The sequence below is a fragment of the Lygodium microphyllum genome, chromosome 29, assembly GCF_053477565.2.
Source record: "Lygodium microphyllum isolate KBCC chromosome 29, Lygodium_microphyllum_v1.1.10, whole genome shotgun sequence".
NCBI classification, from domain to species: Eukaryota; Viridiplantae; Streptophyta; class Polypodiopsida; order Schizaeales; family Lygodiaceae; genus Lygodium; species Lygodium microphyllum.
The window spans coordinates 117,044,474-117,064,468 of NC_141163.1; the positions used below are offsets into that span (position 1 = coordinate 117,044,474).

General features: G+C 45.2%; 2 protein-coding genes across 3 annotated transcripts in view; one reads left to right on the forward strand and one right to left on the reverse strand.

Moving 5' to 3' along the window:
- Window positions 1–19,995, forward strand: part of LOC148011070 (SNARE associated Golgi protein family) — a 57,838-nt gene that overhangs the window by 20,085 nt on the left and 17,758 nt on the right. The gene's annotated exons all lie outside the window — the stretch shown is intronic.
- LOC148011071 (uncharacterized) lies at window positions 13,179–17,337 on the reverse strand. The gene is made up of 5 exons (XM_087671043.1): window positions 16,624–17,337; window positions 14,690–14,774; window positions 14,520–14,607; window positions 13,338–13,596; window positions 13,179–13,247 (listed from the first exon to the last, which is right to left on the reverse strand). Exons 1-5 carry the CDS (start codon window positions 17,335–17,337, stop codon window positions 13,179–13,181), a joined length of 1,215 nt encoding a protein of 404 aa, XP_087527169.1.

Consider the following 19,995-nt stretch of genomic DNA (forward strand, 5'->3'; position numbering starts at 1 on the left):
CTCTAACTAGAGCTTCATTAATTCTCGATTGTTAATGTGGGCAAGCCTTTGATTTTTTGCCTCTCCACATACCCCCTATATTTGTTGTACATTCCACTAGCCTATTACTTTGTAATCATCAACACCGAGTAGTGGCAGGGATAACTTGTTTATTTTATGAAAGCCTTCGAGACTGGCTACTTGTATCCTATTCGTTACTTAATCGGCCGCCACCTTTTCTTTTTGAAACAATGATTATTAAACAACCCAAAAAAAGAAAACAAAAAAGTTCATTGTGGTTCCATTCACCTTTGCAGGGCTTGGTAGGCCATTAGGCAGCTGATGTGCATCTTTTGTTTGATGTCCTAGCCTCTTTGTGTGACCACTTGGACTCCCTTGGTAAGACAACCATCACATTTGTAGTCTTGATAGGCCATTGGGCAGCCATTGTGCACCTTGTTGGGATAAAGGCTCCGTTTAACCTTTCGTGTATAGTACGCACATTATTGAGTTGTACACGGGAATGCATACTTACGTGCCCTAAGTATAAATACATTTTATTCTTTGTGTACCAACACATTGTTGGTACACTCATATCGCATCGTACTTTCGATTTGCTCTATCTCTGACTCACTCTCACCAGACTTCATGCTCTCATGCTCATTCCACTGGAACTTCTGCTCCATTTAGTTGAACTCCAATAACTGGTATCAGAGCTGAAAGTACAAGCCGACAGTCACTCGTCATTGAAACTGACAGGTCAAACAGACTGCTCACGATTAGCACTAGTCGTCAGGTTCCAGCAGTTGCGTGGTCAACAGGACAAAAGGTGCACCCGACAATGATGAGCGTGGAAGGGCTGAGCGCTGGCGACAGGAAACACGGGGGACTAACAGGAATGTGACAGTAGCAGGTGTGACCTGCGACCAGCTACAGCTAGGCAACGGGGACGTCTAGCAAGCGACATGTCCAATAGAGAGCGGCAGCGCGAGCAGCTAGGCAGACTACACAAGCGGGCAACATGCCCGCGTGATGTTTAGTGGGCAGCACATAAGTAATGGTAGTTGTCGAACCGGCGCTAGCGCGACCAACAACACGCAGGTGGCGTCACGTGACGTGATGCCTAACGGGTCAATGGACCCCCTCTGGTTTGCATAGGACCAAAAACATCATTGTGAAGGAGATGTAAAATAGGTGGAGAATGAATATGAGAATCCTTAGGGAAAGAGAATCGATGCATCTTACCAAGCAAACAACCTTCACAAATGTGATTCGATGGCAAGCAAATTTGTGGAAGGTCACTAACCATATTCTCTAACTGGAGCTTCATTAATGCTCGATTGTTAATGTGGCCAAGCCCTTGATTTTTTGCCCCTCCACATATCCCCCATATTTGTTGCACATTCCACTAGTCTATTACTTTGTCATCATCAACACTGAATAGTGGTAGGGATAGCTTGTTTATTTTATGAAAGCCTTCGGGACTGGCTACTTATCTTCTGTTCGTTACTTAATCGGCTGCCACCTTCTCTTTTTGAAACAATGATTATCAAGCAACCCAAAAAAAGAAAAAAAAAGTTATTGTGGTTCCATTCGCCTTTGCAGGATTGGTAGGCCATTGGGCAGCTGATGTGCATCTTTTGTTTGATATCCAAGCCTTTTTGGGTAATCACTTGGACTCCCTTGGTAAGACGACTATCACCTTTGTAGTCTTGGTAGGCCATTGGGCAGCCATTGTGCACCCTGTTGGGATAAAGGCCTTGTTTAACCTTCCGTGTATAGTACGCACATTATTTAGCTGTACATGTGAATGCACCTGACGTGCCCTAAGTATAAATATATTTTATTCTTTGTGTACCAACATATTGTTGGTACACTCATATCGCATTGTACTTTCACTTTGCTCCATATCTGACTCACTCTCACTAGCGGTCATACTCTCACGATCACACTGCTGGAACTTTTGCTGCATTCAGCTGAGCTCCAACAACTGGTATCAGAGCTGAAGGTACAAGCCGACAGTCACTCGTCATTGAAACTGACAGGTCAAACAGACTGCTCGCGATGAGCACTAGTTGTCAGGTTCCAATAGCTGATTGGTCAATGGGATAGAAGGCGCACTTGACAATGACGAACGTGGAAGGGTTGATTGCTGGTGATAGGAAACACGAGAGACCAATAGAAACGTGACAGGAGCAGGCGTGAATTGCGACCAGTGGTAGGTAGGCAACGGGGACATGTAGCAGGTGACGTGTCTAATAGAGAACGACATTGCGAGTAGTTAGGCAGACGACACCAGCGGGCAACAGGCTTGCGTGACGTTGAGTGGGCAGCACAAAAGTGACGGCACCTTACGAACCGGTGCTAGCGCGACCAACAATAGGCAGGTAGCGTCACGCGACGTGAGGCCTGACGGGTCAATGCACCCTTCCCTGGTTCGTATAGGACAACAAACATCATTGTGAAGGAGATGTGAAATAGGTGGAGAATGAACATGAGAATCCTTAGGGAAAGAGAATTGATGCATCTTACCAAGTAAACAACCTTCATAAATGTGATTCGATGGCAAGTGAATTTGTGGAATATCTTTGACCATGTTCTCTAATTGGAGCTTCATTAATGCTTGATTGTTAATGTGGCAAAGCCTTTCATTTTTTGCCCTTTCACAGACCCCCCATATTTGTTGCACATTCCACTAGCCTATTACTTTGTCATCATCAACACCATGTAGTGGTAGGGATAGCTTGTTTATTTTATGAAAGCCTTTGGGACTGGCTACTCGTCTCTTGTTTGTTACTTAATGGGCCGCCACCTTTTCTTTTTGAATGAATGATTATCAAACAACCCAAAAAAAGAAAAACAAAAAAGTTAATTGTGGTTCCATCCGCCTTTGTAGGGGTTGGTAGGCCACTGGGCAGCTGATGTGCATCTTTTGTTTGATGCCCTAGCCTCTTTGGGTGACCACTTGGACTCCCTTGGTAAGACAACCGTTGCCTTTGTAATCTTGGTAGGATATGGGGCAGCCATTATGCACCCTGTTGGGATAAAGGCCCCGTTTAACCTTTCGTGTATAGTACACACATTATTTAGCTGTACATGTGAATGCACCCTTACGTGCCCCAAGTATAAATACATTTTATTCTTTGTGTACCAACACATTGTTGGTATACTCATATGGCATCGTACTTTCACTTTGCTCTATCTTTGACTCTCTCTCACCAGTCGTCACACTCTCACACTCACTCTGTTGGAACTTCTTTTGCATTCACCTGAGCTCCAACAACAGGTCTCTCAGCTGAAGGTATAAGCCGACAATCACTTGTCATTCGAATTGACAGGTCAAATAGATTGCTCGTGATTAGCACTAGTTGTCAAGTTCCAGCATTTGACTGGTCAATGTGACAGAAGGCGCACTCGACAGTGACCAATGTGGAAGAGCTTAGTTTTAGTAAGAGGAAAGACAGGCAACAAATAGGTACGTGACGGTAGCAGGCATGACCTGCGACAAGCGGGAGGCAAGCAATGGGGACGTCTAGTAGGTGACTTGTCCAACAGAGAGTGGCAATGCGAGTAGTTAGGCAAACGACCCCAATGGGCAACATGCCTGCATGACGTTTAGAGGGCAGTACAGAAGTGATGGCAGCTGCAAGTGCTAGTGCGACTAGAACCAGGCAGGCGTTGTCACACGATGTGACGCCTGACGGGTCAACGGACCCCCGTGGTTCGTATAGGACCACAAACACCATGGTGAAGGAGATGTAAAATAGGTGGAGAATGAACATGAGAATCCTTAGGGAAAGAGAATTGATGCATCTTACCAAGTAAACAACCTTCACAAATGTGATTCGATGGCAAGTGAATTTGTGGAAGATCTTTGACCATGTTCTCTAACTGGAGCTTCATTAATACTCAATTGTTAATGTGGCCAAGCCTTTGATTTTTTGCCTCTCCACATATCCCCTGTATTTGTTGCACATTCCACTAGACTATTACTTTGTCATCATCAACACAGAGTAGTGGTAGGCATAGCTTGTTTATTTTATGAAAGGCCTTGGGGCTGGCTACTTGTATCCTATTCGTTACTTAATTGGCTGCCACCTTCTCTTTTTGAAACAATGATTATCAAACAACCCAAAAAAAGAAAAACAAAAAAGTTCATTGTGGTTCCATCCGCCTTTGCAGGGGTTGGTAGGCCACTGGGCAGCTGATGTCCATCTTTTGTTTGATGCCCTAGCCTCTTTGGGTGACCATTTGGACTCCCTTGATAAGACAACCATCACCTTTGTAGTTTTGGTAGGCCATTGGGCAGCCATTGTGCACCCTGTTGGGATAAAGGCCCTGTTTAACCTTTCGTGTATAGTACGCACATTATTTAGCTGTATATGTGAATGCACCCTTATGTGCCCTAAGTATAAATACATTTTATTCTTTGTGTACCAACACGTTGTTGGTACACTCATATCACATTGTACTTTCACTTTGCTCCATGTCTGACTCACTCTCACTAGCGGTCATACTCTCACGGTCACTCCACTCGAACTTCTGCTGCATTCACCTGAGCTCCAACAACAGGTCTCTCAGCTGAAGGTACAAGCCAAAAATCACTTGTCATTGAAACTGACAGGTCAAACAGACTGCTCGCGGTTAGCACTAGTCGTCAGGTTCCAGCAGCTAACTAGTCAATAGGACAGAAGACGCACTCGACAATGACCATTGTGGAAGGGCTGATTGTAGGCAACAGGAAACATGGGCGACCGATAGGAACATGACGGCAGTAGGCGTGACCTGCGACCAACGGCAGGCAGGCAATAGGGACGTCTAACAGGTGACGTGTCCAAGAAAGAGGGGCAATACGAGCAATTAGGCAGATGACACGAGCGGGAACAAGCCCGTGTGACGTTTAGTGGGCAGCACAGAAGTTACGGCAACTGACGAACTGGTGCTAGTGCGACCAACAATAGGCAGGCGGCGTCATGTGACGTGACGCCTGACAGGTCAATGGACCCCCCTTGGTTCGTATAGGACCGCAAACATCATTGTGAAGGGGATGTTAAATAGGTGGAGAATGAACATGAGAATCCTTGGGGAAAGAGAATTGATGCATCTTACTAAGTAAACAACCTTCACAAATGTGATTCGATGGCTAGTGAATTTGTGGAAGATCTCTGACCATGTTCTCTAGCTGGAGCTTCATTAATGCTCGATTGTGAATGTGGCCAAGACCTCCATTTTTTCTCTCTCCACATACCCCCCATATTTGGTGCACGTTCTACTAGCCTATTACTTTGTCATCATCAACACAGAGTAGTGGTAGGGAAAGCTTGTTTATTTTATGAAAGCCTTTGGGATTGGCTACTTGTCTCCTGTTCTTTATTTAATCGACTGCCACGTTCTCTTTTTGAAACAATGATTATCAAAACACCCAAAAAAAGCAAAACAAAAAAGGGCGTTGTGGTTGCATTCGTCTTTGTAGGGCTTGGTAGGCCACTGGGTAGCTGATGTGCATCTTTTGTTTGATGCCCTAGCCTCTTTGAGTGACCACTTGGACTCCCTTGGTAAGACAAACCATCAGTAGTCTTAGTAGGCCATTGGGCAGCCATTGTGCACCCTGTTGGGATAAAGGCCCTGTTTAACCTTTCGTGTATAGTAGGCACATTATTTAGCTCTACATGTGAATGCACCCTTACGTGCCCTAAGTATAAATACATTTTATTCTTTGTGTACGAACACGTTGTTGGTACACACATATCGCATCGTACTTTCACTTTGCTATACATGTGACTCACTCTCACCAGCCATCACACTCTCATGGTCACTCCGCTCAAAGTTCTGCTACATTCAGCTGAGCTCCAACAATTGGTATCAGAGCTGAAGGTACAAGAGAGTCACTCGTCCACTCAACAGTGACCAACGTGGAAGGGCTGATTGCTGGCTATAGGAAACATGGTTGACCAATAGAAACGTGATGCCAATAGGCGTGACCTGCGACGAGCAGCAGGCAGGCAATGGGGACGTCTAGTAGGCAAGGTGTCCAACAGAGATCGGCAGCGCGAGTAGTTAGGATGACGACAATAGCGGGCAACAGGCGTGCGTGACGTTTAGCGGGCAGCACAAAAGTGATGGTAGCTGACGAACCGGTGCTAGCGCGACCAACAATAGGCGGGCGGCGTCACACAACGCGATGCCTGACGGGCCAACAGACCTCGCCAACCACAAACATCATTGTGAAGGGGATGCAAAATAGGTAGAGAATGAACATGAGAATCCTTAGGGAAAGAGAATTGATGCATCTTACCAAGTAAACAACCTTCACAAATGTGATTCGATGGCAAGTGAATTTGTGGAAGATCTTTGATCATGTTCTCTAACTAGAGCTTCATTAATGCCCGATTGTTAATGTGGCCAAGCCTTCGATTTTTTGCCTCTCCACATACCCCCCATATTTGTTGCACATTCCACTAGCCTATTACTTTGTAATCATAAACACCGAGTAGTGGTAGGGATAGCTTGTTTATGTTATGAAAGCCTTCAGGACTGGCTACTTGTCTCATGTTCGTTACTTAATCGGCCGTTGCCATCTCTTTTTGAAACAATGATTATCAAACAACCCAAAAAAAGAAAAACAAAAAAGTTCATTGTGGTTCCATCCACCTTTGCAGGGCTTGGTAGGCCATTGGGCAGCTGATGTGCATCTTTTGTTTAATTCCCTAGCCTCTTTGGGTGACCATTTGGACTCCCTTGGTAAGACAACCGTCACCTTTGTAGTCTTGGTAGGCCATTGGGCAGCCATTGTGCACCTTGTTGGGATAAAGGCCCCGTTGAACCTTCCGTGTATAGTACGCACATTATTTAGCTGTACATGTGAATGCACTCTTACATGCCCTAAGTATAAATAGATTTTATTCTTTGTGTACCAACACATTGTTGGTATTGTCATATGACATCGTACTTTCACTCTGCTCTAGCTGTGACTCACTCTTACCAGCCGTCACGCTCTCAGGCTCACTCCGCTCGTACTTCTGCTGCATTGAGCTGAGCTCCGACAACTAGCTTCAGATTTGAAGGTACAAGCCGACAGTCACTCGCATTGAAACTCAGAGATCAAACAGACTGCTTGCCATTAGCACTAGTCTTCAGGTTCCAGCAGCAGCTGACTGGTCAACGGGATAGAAGGCACACTCGACAGTGACGAGAGTGGAAGGGTTGAGTGCTGGCGATAGGAAACATGGGCGACCAACAGGAACGTGATAGTAGCAGGTATGACTTGCGACCAGCGGCAGCGAGGCAACAGGGACGTCTAGCAGGTGACATGTGCAACAGAGAGTGGCAATGGGAGCAGTTAGGCAGATGACACAAGCGGGCAAGAGGCCCGCATGACGTTCTGCGGGCAGCACAGAAGTGATAGCAGCTGACAAACTGGCGCTAGCGTGACCAACAAGAGGCAGGCTGCATCATGCGACATGACGCTTGATAGGTCAATAGACCTGCACTACCCCCCCCCCCCCCCCCCCCCCCCCCCCCCCCCCCCCGAATCCTTAGGAAAAGAGAATTGCTGCATCTTACCAAGTAAACAACCTTCACAAATGTGATTCGATGGCTAGTCAATTTGTGGAAGATCTCTGACCATGTTCTGTGACTGGAGCTTTATTAATGCTCGATTGTTAATGTGGCCAAGCCTTTTATTTTTTGCCTCTCCACATACCCCCCATATTTGTTGCACATTCCACTAGCCTATTACTTCATCATCAACACTGAGTAGTAGTAGGTAAAGCTTGTTTATTTTATGAAAGCTTTTGGGACTGGCTACTTGTCTCATGTTCGTTACTTAATCGGCCGCCACCTTCTCTTTTTGAAACAATTATTATCAAACAACCCAAAAAAAGAAAAAAAACAAAAAAGTTCGTTGTGGTTCCATCCGCCTTTGCAGGTCTTGGCATGCCATTGGGTAGCTGATGTGCATCTTTTGTTTGATGCCCTAGCCTCTTTGGGTGACCACTTGGACTCCGTTGGTAAGACAACGGTCAGCTTTGTAGTCTTGGCAGGCCATTGGGCAGCCATTGTGCACCTTGTTGGGATAAAGGCCCCGTTTAACCTTCCGTGTATAGTACACACATTGTTTGGCTGTACATGTGAATGCACCTTTACGTGCTCTAAGTATAAACACATTTTATTCTTTGTGTACCAACACGTTGTTGGTACACTCATATCGCATCGTACTTTCACTCTCCTCCATGTCTGACTCTCTCACGAGCCGTTACACTCTCACGGTCACTCCGCTCGAACTTCTGCTGCATTTAGCTAAGCTTCAACAATTGGTATGAGAGCTGAAGGTACAAGCCGATACTCATTCATCATTGAAATTGACAGGTCAAACAGACTTCTCGTGATTAGTACTAGTCATCAGGTTCCAGCAGCTGATTGATCAACAGGATAGAAGGCGCACTCGACAGTGACGAGCGTGGAAGGGTTGACTGCTGGCAACAGGAAACATAGACGACCAACAGGAACGTGAGGGCAGCAAGCGTGACCTGCAACCAGCGGTAGAGTGGCAACAGGGACATCCAGCAAGTGACGTGTCCAACAGAGAGTGGCAGCGCGAGCAGTTAGGCAGACAACACTAGCGGGCAATAGGCCCGCATGACATTCAGCGGGCAGCACAAAAGTGACGGCAACTGACTTATCGGCGCTAGCGCGACCAACAGGCGGCATCATGCAATGTGACGCCTGATGGGTCAACGGACCCCCCTTGGTTCGTATAGGACCACAAACATCATTGTGAAGGGGATGCAAAATAGGTGAAGAATGAACATGAGAATCCTTAAGGAAAGAGAATTGATGCGTCTTACCAAGTAAACAACCTTCACAAATGTGATTCGATGGCAAGTGAATTTGTGGAAGATCTTTGACCATGTTTTCTAACTAGAGCTTCATTAATGCTCGATTGTTAATGTGGCCAAGCCTTTAATTGTTTGCCTCTCCACATACTCCCCCATATTTGTTGCACATTTCACTAGCCTATTACTTTGTAATCATAAACACCGAGTAGTGGTAGGGATAGCTTGTTTATTTTATGAAAGCCTTCGGGATTAGCTACTTGTCTCCTCTTCGTTACTTAATCGGCCGCCGCTCTTTCTTTTTGAAACAATGATTATCAAACAACCCAAAAAAAGAAAAACAAAAAAGTTCATTGTGGTTCCATCCGCCTTTGCAGGGCTTGGTAGTGTAGGCCAGTGGGCATCTGATGTGCATCTTTTGTCTTGTTCCCTAGCCTCTTTGGGTGACCATTTGGACTCCCTTGGTAATACAACCATTACCTTTGTAGTCTTTTTAGGCCATTTGGGCAGCCATTGTGCACCTTGTTGGGATAAAGGCGCGGTTTAACCTACTGTGTATAATATGCACATTATTTAGTTGTACATGTGAATGCACCCTTACGTGCCCTAAGTATACATACATTTTATTCTTTGTGTACCAACACATTGTTGCTACAGTCATATGGCATCATACTTTCACTCTGCGCTATCTCTTACTCACTCTCACCAACCGTCACGCTCTCACGCTTACTCCACTCGTACTTGTGCTGCGTTGAGCTGAGCTCCAACAATTGGTATCAAAGCTGAAGGTACAAGCAGATAGTCTCTCGTCATTGAAACTGACAGGTCAAACAGATTACTCGCGATTAGCACTATTCGTCAGGTTCCAGCAGCTGATTGGTCAACGGGACAGAAGATGCACTCGATAGTGACGAGTGTGGAAGGGCTGAGTGCTGGTGACAGGAAACACAAGCAACCAACAGGAATGTGAGAGTAGCAGTTGTGACTTGCGACCAACGGCAGCGAGGCAATAGGGACGTCCAATAGGCGACATGTCCAATAGAGAGCGGCAACGCGAGTTGTTAGGTAGACAACACAAGCAAGAAATCTGCCTGCGTGACGTTCAATGGGTAGCACAGAAGTGACAGCAGTTGACAAACTGACGCTAGCGCGACCAACAATAGGCAAGCTGCATCACGCGATGTGAAGCTTGACGGGTAGGACCACAAACATCATTGTGAAGGAGATGTAAAATAGGTGGAGAATGAACATTAGAATCCTTAGGGAAAGAGAATTGATGCATCTTACTGAGTAAAAAACCTTCACAAATGTGATTCGATGGCTAGTAAATTTGTGGAAGATCTCTGACCATGTTCTCTAACTGGAGCTTCATTAATGCTCGAATGTTAACGTGGCCAAGCCTTTTATTTTTTTCCTTTCCACATACCCCCCCATCTTTGGTGCACATTCTACTAGCCTATTACTTTGTCATCATCAACACAGAGTAGTGGTAGGGAAAGCTTGTTTATTTTATGAAAGCCTACTGGACTGGCTACTTGTCTCCTAGTCGTTACTTAATTGGCCACCACCTTCTCTTTTTGAAACAATTATTATCAAACAGCCCAAAAAAAGAAAAACAAAAAAGTTCGTTGTGGTTCCATCTGCCTTTGTAGGGTCTGGTGGACCAATGGGCAGTTGATGTGCATCTTTTGTTTGATGCCCTAGCCTCTTTGGGTGACTACTTGGACTTCGTTGGTAAGACAACCGTCACCTGTGTAGTCTTGGTAGGCCATTGAGCAGCCATTGTGCACCCTATTGGGCTAAAGGCCCTGTTTAACCTTCCGTGTACAGCATGCATATTATTTAGTTGTACATGTGAATGCATCCTTACATGCCCTAAGTATAAATACATTTGATTCTTTGTGTACCAACACGTTGTTGGTACATTGATATCGTATCCTACTTTCACTCTGCTACATGTTTGACTCACTCTCACTAGCCGTCACACTCTCATCGTCACTCCGCCCGAACTGCTGCTGCATTGAGCTGAGCTCCAACAACTTGTATCAGAGCTGAAGGTACAAGCCGATAGTCACTCGTCATTGAAACTGATAGGTTAAACAGACTGCTCGCGATTAGCACTAGTTATCAGGTTCGAGCAGCTGATTGATCAATAGGACAGAAGGCGCACTCGACAGTGACTGGTGTTGAAGGGTTGATTGCGAGTGACAGGAAGCATAGGCGACCAACAGGAACGTGATGGCAGCAAGCGTGACGTGTGATCAGCGGTAGGCATGCAACGGGGACGTCCAACAGGCGACGTATGCAACAAAGAGCGGCAGCGGGAGAAGTTAGGCAGACGACACCAACAGGCAACTGGCCCGTGTGACGTTCAGTGGGCAGCACAGGAGTGGCGGCAGCTGACGAACCGGCGCTAGCGCGACCAACAGTAGGGAGGTGGCGTCAGGCATTGTGAGGCTTGACGGGTCAATGGACCCCCCTTGGTTCGTATAGGACCACAAACATCATTGTGAAGGAGATGTGAAATAGGTGGAGAATGAACACGAGAATCCTTAGGGAAAGAGAATTGATGCATCTTACTAGGTAAACAACCTTCACAAATGTGATTCGATGGAAAGTGAATTTGTGGAAGATCTCTGTCCATGTTCTCTAATTGGAGCTTCATTAATATTCGATTGTTAATGTGGCCAAGCCTTTGATTTTTTGCCTTTCCACATAACCCCCATATTTGTTGCACATTCCACTAGCCTATTACTTCGTAATCATCAACATCGAGTATTGGTAGGGATAGCTAGTTTATTTTATGAATGCCTTCGAGACTAGCTATTTGTCTCCTTTTCGTTACTTAATCGGCCGGCGCCTTCTCGTTTTGAAACAATGATTATCAAACAACCCAAAAAAAGAAAAACAAAAAAGTTCATTGTGGTTCCATCCGCCTTTGCAAGGCTTGGTAGGCCACTGGGCAATTGATATGCATCTTTTGTTTAATTCCCTAGCCTCTTTGGGTGACCATTTGGACCCCCTTGGTAAGACAACCGTCACTTTTGTAGTCTTGGTAGGCCATTGGGCAACCATTGTGCACCCTGTCGGGATAAAGGCCTTGTTTAACCTTCCATGTATAGTACGCACATTATTTAGGTGTACATGTGAATGCACCCTCATGTGCCCCAAGTATAAATACATTTTATTCTTTGTCTACCAACACATTGTTGGTACAGTCATATGGTATCGTACTTTCACTCAGCTCTATCTGTGACTCACTCTCACCAATCGTCACGCTCTCATGCTCACTCCACTCCAACTTTTGTTGCATTGAGCTAAGCTCCAACAGCTGGTATCAAAGCTGAAGGTACAAGCTGACAGTCACTCGTCATTGAAACTGACAGGTCAAACAGATTGCTCGAAATTAGCACTAGTTGGTAGGTTCCAGTAGTTGACTGGTCAACGAGAGGGAAGGCGCACTCAACAGTGACGAGCGTGGAAGGCTGAGTGCTGGTGAGAGGAAACACGGGCAACCAACAAGAACGTGATGGTAGCAGGCATGACCTGTGATCAGCAGCAGTGAGGCAACAAGGACGTCCAGCATGCGACGTGTCCATTAGAGAGCGGCAATGTGAGCATTTAGGCAGATGACACCAGCGGGCAACATGCTCGCGTGATGTTCAGCGGGCATCACAGAAGTGACAGTAGTTGATGAACCGGCCCTAGCACGACCAACAAGAGGCAGGTGGTGTCATGCGATGTGACACTTGATTGTCAATGTGGCCAAGTCTTTTATTTTTTACCTCTCCACATACCCCCCATATTTGGTGCACATTCCACTAGCCTATTACTTTGTCATCATCAACACTGTGTAGTGGTAGGGAAAGCTTGTTTATTTTATGAAATCTTTTGCGACTGGCTACTTGTCTCCTGTTCTTTACTTAATTGGCCGCCATGTTCTCTTTTTGAAACAATGATTATCAAAACACCCAAAAAAAGAAAAAACATAAAGGGCGTTGTGGTTCCATCTGCCTTTGTAGGGCTTGGTAAGCCACTGGGCAGCTGATGTGCATCTTTTGTTTGATGCCCTAGCCTCTTTGGGTGACCACTTGGACTCCCTTGGTAAGACAACCATCACCTTTGTAGTCTTGGTAGGCCATTGGGCAGCCATAGTGCACCTTGTTGGGATAAAGGCTCTGTTTAACCTTTTGTGTATAGTAGCCATATTATTTAGCTGTACATGCTAATGCACCCTTACGTGCCCTAAGTATAAATACATTTTATTCTTTGTGTACCAACACGTTGTTGGTACACTCATATCGCATCGTACTTTCACTCTGCTATATCTGTGACTTACTCTCACCAGCCTTCAATCTCTCACGGTCACTCCGCTGGAACTTCTGCTGCATTCAGCTGAGCTCCAACAACTCGTATAAGAGCTGAAGGTACAAGCTGACAGTCACTCGTCTTTAAAACTGAGAGGTCAAATAGAATGCTCGCGATTAGCACTAATCATCAGGTTCTAGCAGTTGACTGGTCAACGGGACAGAAGGCGCACTTGACAATGACGAGCGTGGAAGGACTGAGTGCTGGGGACAGGAAGCAAGGGCGACCAACAGGAACATGACGGCAGCATGTGTGACCTGCGACTAGCGGCAGGCAGGTAACGGGGATGTACATCAGACGACGTGTCCAATAGAGAGCGGCGGCGCGAGCAGTTAGAAAGATGACACTAGTAGGGAACAAGCCTACGTGACGTTTAGTGGGCAGCACAGAAGTGACGGCAGGTGATGAACCGGCGCTAGTGCGAGCAACAACAGGCAGGCAACGTCACGCGAGGTGACGCCTGACGGGTCAACAGACCCCCCCTGGTTTGTAAGTTGCGTGACGCTTGACGAGTCAACAGACCCCCCTTTGTTCGTATAGGACCACAAACATCATTGTGAAGGAAATGTGAAATAGGTGGAGAATGAACATGAGAATCCTTAGGGAAAGAAAATTGATACATGTTACCAAGTAAACAACCTTGACAAATGTGATTCAATGGCAAGTGAATTTGTGGAAGATCTCTGACCATGTTCTCTAACTGGAGCTTCATTAATGCTGGATTGTTAATGTGGCCAAGCCTTTGATTTTTTGCCTCTCCACATAACCCCCATATTTGTTGCACATTCCACTAGCCTATTACTTTGTCATCATCAACACCGAGTAGTGGTAGGGATAGCTCGTTTATTTTATGAAAGGCTTAGGGACTAGCTACTTGTCTTCTGTTCGTTAATTAATCGGCCGCCACCTTCGCTTTTTGAAACAATGATTATCAAATAAACCAAAAAAAGAAAAACAAAAAAGTTCATTGTGGTTCCATCCGCCTTTGCAGGGTTTGGTAGGCCACTGGGCAGGTGATGTGCTTCTTTTGTTTGATGCCCTAGTCTCTTTGGGTGACGACTTGGATTCCCTTGGTAAGACAACCATCACCTTTGTAGTCTTGGTAGGCCATTTGACAGTTGTTGCGCACCTTGTTGGGATAAAGGCCCCGTTCAACCTTTCGTGTATAGTACGCACATTATTTAGTTGTACATGTGATTGCACCCTTACGTGCCCTAAGTATAAATACATTTTATTTTTTGTGTACCAACACGTTGTTGGTACACTCATATTGCATCGTACTTTCACTCTACTGTTTGTCTGACTCACTCTCACTAGCCGTCATGCTCTTACGCTCACTACTCTGGAACTTCTGCTGTATTCAGTTGAGCTCCAACAACTGGTATTAGAGCTGAAGGTACAAGTGGACAGTCACTTGTCCTTGAAACTGACAGGTCAAATAGAGTACTCGCAATTAGCATTAGTCGCAAGGTTCCAGCAGGTGATTGGTCAACAGGACAAAGGCGCACTCGACAGTGACCAGCGTGGAAGGGATGATTGCCGGCGATAGGAAACATAGGCGACCAACAGGAACGCGACGACAGCAGGTGTGACCTGCGACCAACGCCAACCAAGCAACAGGGATGTCCAGTAGGCAACTTGTCCAACAGAGAGCGGCAGGTCGAGCAGTTAGGCAGACGACACTAGTGGGCAGTGCAGAAGTGACGACAGCTGACAAACGGGCGCTAGTGCAACCAACAGGCAGGCGGCATCACGCGACGTGACGCTTGACGGATCAATGGACCGCCCTTGGTTCGTATGGGACCACAAACTTTATTGTGAAGGAGATGTAAAATAGGTGGAGAATGAACACGAGAATCCTTAGGGAAAGAGAATTGATGCATCTTACCAAGTAAACAACCTTCACAAATGTGATTCGATGGCAAGTGAATTTGTGGAAGATCTGTGACCATGTTCTCTAACTTGAGCTTCATGAATGCTCGATTGTTAATGTGGCCAAGCCTTTGATTTTTTGCCTTTCCACATACCCCCCCATATTTGTTTTACATTCCACTAGCCTAATACTTTGTCATGATCAACACCGAGTAGTGGGAGGGATAGCTTGTTTATTTATGAAAGCCTTCGGGACTTGCTACTTGTCTACTGTTCGTTACTTAATCGGCCGCTGCCTTTTCTTTTTGAAACAATGATTATCAAACAACCCAAAAAAAGAAAAACAAAAAGGTTCATTGTGGTTCCATCCGCCTTTGTAGGGCTTGGTAGGCCACTGGGCAGGTGATGTGCATCTTTTGTTTAGTGCCCTAGCCTCTTTGGGTTACCACTTGGACTCCCTTGGTAAGACAACCATCACATTTGTAGTCTTGGTAGGCCATTAGGCAGCCATTGTGCACCCTATTGGGAAAAAGGCCTCGTTTAACCTTTCGTCATAGAAACATGAAATGGGGAACAGGAACGGGGACGGGGATAGTAATGGGGATGCCAAACCTATGGAATGGAAATGTGGGAACGAGAACAACGTTTAAAAAATTAAAATCATGAAAAAAAAATATTTTACTCATAATCCATGTGGACTCTAGAGTGTTAAAACCAAGATATATAATTCACAAGGACAAATCATTTTAAGTTTTAACTTTAAGATATCATGCATCATTCTAAAACTACTCGTTAGAAATTGAATTGCAACTTACAAGGCTCAAGAGGTATGCTATTTAATTATAAATAATAAAATGCATGATATATATGCCATAAATGATAAAACAATGAACAATGAACTAAACTTTAAAGTCTAAGCTGAAAGAACATGCCTATGGTCCCATTGCCAAAAAACTTAAAAGATTACAAATGTGAAGTCTAATCTTTGAAAGAACATGTTGATTGTCCCAAAAAAGACTACAAATATAAAGTGTAATCTCTAGACTGAAGCAAAATGCGGCATGCCAAAATAGCCCAAAGGGCAATTGCAAGACTGCAAGACTCAAGTACAAATATAATATTGGCATGGCACAACTGTCAACAATAGCCCAAGTGTCACATTGTCATCAATGATCATAATATCATATTGCGTTTTGTTTTTCGATCCTCCCGAGGGGAGTTCCCGAGGGGAGGAATCTCAGACAAAACAAGGTTTATTAAGTTTCTCCTGCCACCCTTTTGTTCCACACGAGATTTCTATTCTCGTTGAGCTCATCTTAGGACACTTGCATTATCTTTTAACAGATGTGCCGCCCCCCACTTATTCTACACCTCTCAAGTCATTTCACAAAGTCAGACTAGAGTCAAGCTCAACAGGGTCTTCTTTCCCTGCTGATTCTTCCAAGCCCGTTCCCTTGGCTGTGGTATACAATGTACATGTGTCATATATCATGAGACTCATGATAAGTAAACTAAATCAAAGATTATCATCATGATTTGAGGCTGCTCTAGCTACTCTTGAAGTGCCAACCTCATCATCATATGTACCATGAATTGCTACATCTCCCTCAACATCAGCATGTATCTCCTCTTCTTGCTGCATCTCCCACTTTGTGAATGGATTAGGCTTTGTTGTCATACTATTACATAACATCCTCAAATTAGCACTAACGAATACTAGATCGTTTGCTCTCTCCACACTAAGACGGTTCCTCTTCTTTGAAGCAATGTGAGCGTATATACTCCACAATTGCTCTAAACAAGAGGAGCTAATTGACTGACTTAAAATACGGATGGCTAGTTGCTGCGACTCAGGACCATCCGAACCATAGTTCTCCCACCACAAAGCTGCCCCAATCTTACAGCGATTCTCTTGTGCATCCCAACAACCAAAAGAACCTCGAAAGGTCCTATAACATGAAAGCTGATCTCTGATCTTTCGTCTAGTGCCATGATCAGGCACTAGACGAGACAATATAAGTCTCCATGCATCCATAACCTCAGTGTCATTCTCCTGACCCTTGCCCTGGAACTCAGGATCCACAACAAATGCAGCTGCATGCATGGGTGAGCTATAGGAGTTCCACCTTGTCACAACTAAATGGCGTATCTCCTCATACGCCTCATCATTTGGTGCCAACTCTTGCAACTTTTCATTCAGCCTATCCATAGCCTCATATACCTTACCAATGCAAGGTTGCATAGCATCCATAACCCTCAATAAATATACAATAGGTGATACCATAGCATCTATCTGCTTTACATCATCCCAAAAAGTGGAGTTATTTACTTTCTCCAAGCATAAGATACTTGTAGGAGTATCTGCCAATGTTGATGAGGTAAACTCATCACTAAGAAATAACTACCTCAAGGTACCACTGCATTTTCTCCATCTGCCTAGCGTCAAGAAGTTAAAGGCAAATCTTGTATTAGAGTATTTTATAAGCGTTTTCTTTGACCGCAAAGAGAAGTGATGGCGAAGAAACTGGTGATTCAAAACAAAGCTAACCATTTGAGCTCCTTGCTCTATGACAGGTGCAATCCATGACGGGTTACCAATATCCTTTAGTAGGTTGTTCAAGCAATGAGCCATACAATATGAAACTGTGATATGCGGATAATATCCTTGGATAATAGCACTTGCTGCCCTATTTGTAGGCTCTCCATCTACAACAAATCCCACAACATACTTTGGGCCAATAAGCTCAATATCTATAACCTACTCTGCTGCAAGTACATCTGTTGACTTTCTTGTCCCTGATGCATCATGTGAAGATATGAAATACATTTCCCCACAAGAATAAGCAACCATACCATGAATGGATCGCTTGCCTGTATCACTTCAATCATTAGCAATCAAGGAAACTCCATTTTTAGCCCACATGATCTTTCTAGTCATTGCTGCTTGCCCAACAAGGTGCTTTTCCTTGTCGAGCAAAGTGGTGCGTAAGGTCTCTGATGATGGAGGTATATACGAAGGGCCATACTCACCAATCTTCTTGCACATCAATTTAAAATACTTTGACCTGGTTGTACGAAATTGAAGTGGTCATGATAAAAAAAGTGTGCCACTGATGTATCCACCTCTTCCTTCTTCTTGGGATCCCAACTAGCATCAAGTGTGCTCTATCTACGTGCAACATGTGGCGTTGTTGATTCCATGGCCGATGCAATGCCTACAGTAGGTGTGGAGGTAGCACTTCCTGATACTGGCTCTGCTCTAGATACATCTGATAGGAATGGTGTCACAAAAGTTACAGGGTCAATTGCAACACGTCATGGTCTAGATGCAAGATAAGGTTATTGGCCTTCTACACGGTCACGAAGCTCCCTTTGTTTCTCCAAGGTCACATTCGGACAAAACTGTACCTTTGAATTTGGCTCATGTAGGAGATGAGCTCGAACCTGATTATGCATAAAACAGAACAAGTGGCAATTGGTATTCCATATTCTAATATTTAAGTAACTTTGAAAAATTAAAATCAATAAAAATTCGAAATACAAATGCTCGGCTCAATGGATTACCTTGTTTGCTCCACTAGTTCGCTTGTATGGGCAAAGCTTGCAACTCCATGGTCGAGATGCTCTACCACTCAATGGGCGGTTAGCATTTACTTCTTTCCACCATGACCAATCATCGGACACCTTCTTCCTCGGCCACTAGCCCGACCAGCAGGGCGGGAAGATGAAGCCACTTTAGGCTGAAAATTGAAATAAAAACGGCTCGAGAGAAGTGAGAACTGGAGTCTCGAGAGAAGGGATAAGGCTCAAGAATCAAGACTCACTCAAGAGTCGAGAGAGAAGGGAGAGGAAGAAGAGAAGAGGAGAAGAATGGAGAACTTGGAACTTGGAGAAGAAGGAAGAGTCAAGAGAAGAGGAGAAGAAGGAAGAGAAGAGAGGTCCAAAGAAGAAGGAAAACGAGAAGGGTGAAGTGAAGAGAGGGAGAAGGAAGAGAAGGAAGAAGAAAGAAGAGAGGTTGGAGGTAGGAGGAGACGGGGGGATTGATAGTTGGGACTGGTGTGGGGCAACAGGGAACGGGGGGCACTATGTGGACTAGTCACGGGGGCAGGAACATGCAAACAATCTCGGGCGGAAGCAGCACGTAGGAGGCAGGCGAAACGCGCAGTCGAAGATGATCGGGCGGGAGCAGTAGCCGGCCGAAGGTAAGTGGGTACGATGTGGCGTTCCGTGTCTTGTTTCAGACAGGAAACATTCCACCAATTTGCAACGCATCCCACGACGGCTTCGTGCCGGGGACGGCGATTCCGTGTGTCAGGGGGACCATTCCGGCCGTTTCCTATCACTATGCCTTCTGTGTATAGTACGCACATTATATAGATGCATATGTAAATGCACCCTTACGTGTCCTAACTATAAATACATTTTATTCTTTGTGTACCAACACATTGTTGGTACATTCATATTGCATCGTACTTTCACTCTGCTCTATCTTTGACTCACTCTCACCAGTCGTCACGCTCTCATGCTCACTCCGCTCGAACTTCTGCTGCATTGTTGCATTGAGCTGAGCTTCAACAACTGGTATCAGGGCTGAAGGTACAAGCCGATAGTCACTCGTCATTGAAACTGAAAGGTCAAACAGACTACTTGCAATGAGCACTAGTCGTCAGGTTCCAGCAGTTGACTGGTCAACGGGATAGAAGGTGCACTTGACAATGACGAACATGGAAGGGTTGATTGTTGGCGACAGGAAACACGAGAGACCAATAGAAACATGACGGGAGTAGGCGTGAATTGCGACCAACGATAGGCAGGCAACGGGGATGTGCAGCAGGTGACGTGTCCAATAGAGAGCGGCATTGCGAGCAGTTAGGTAGACGACACCAGCAGGCAATAGGCCTGTGTGACGTTCAGTGGGCAACACATAAGTGATGGCAGCTGA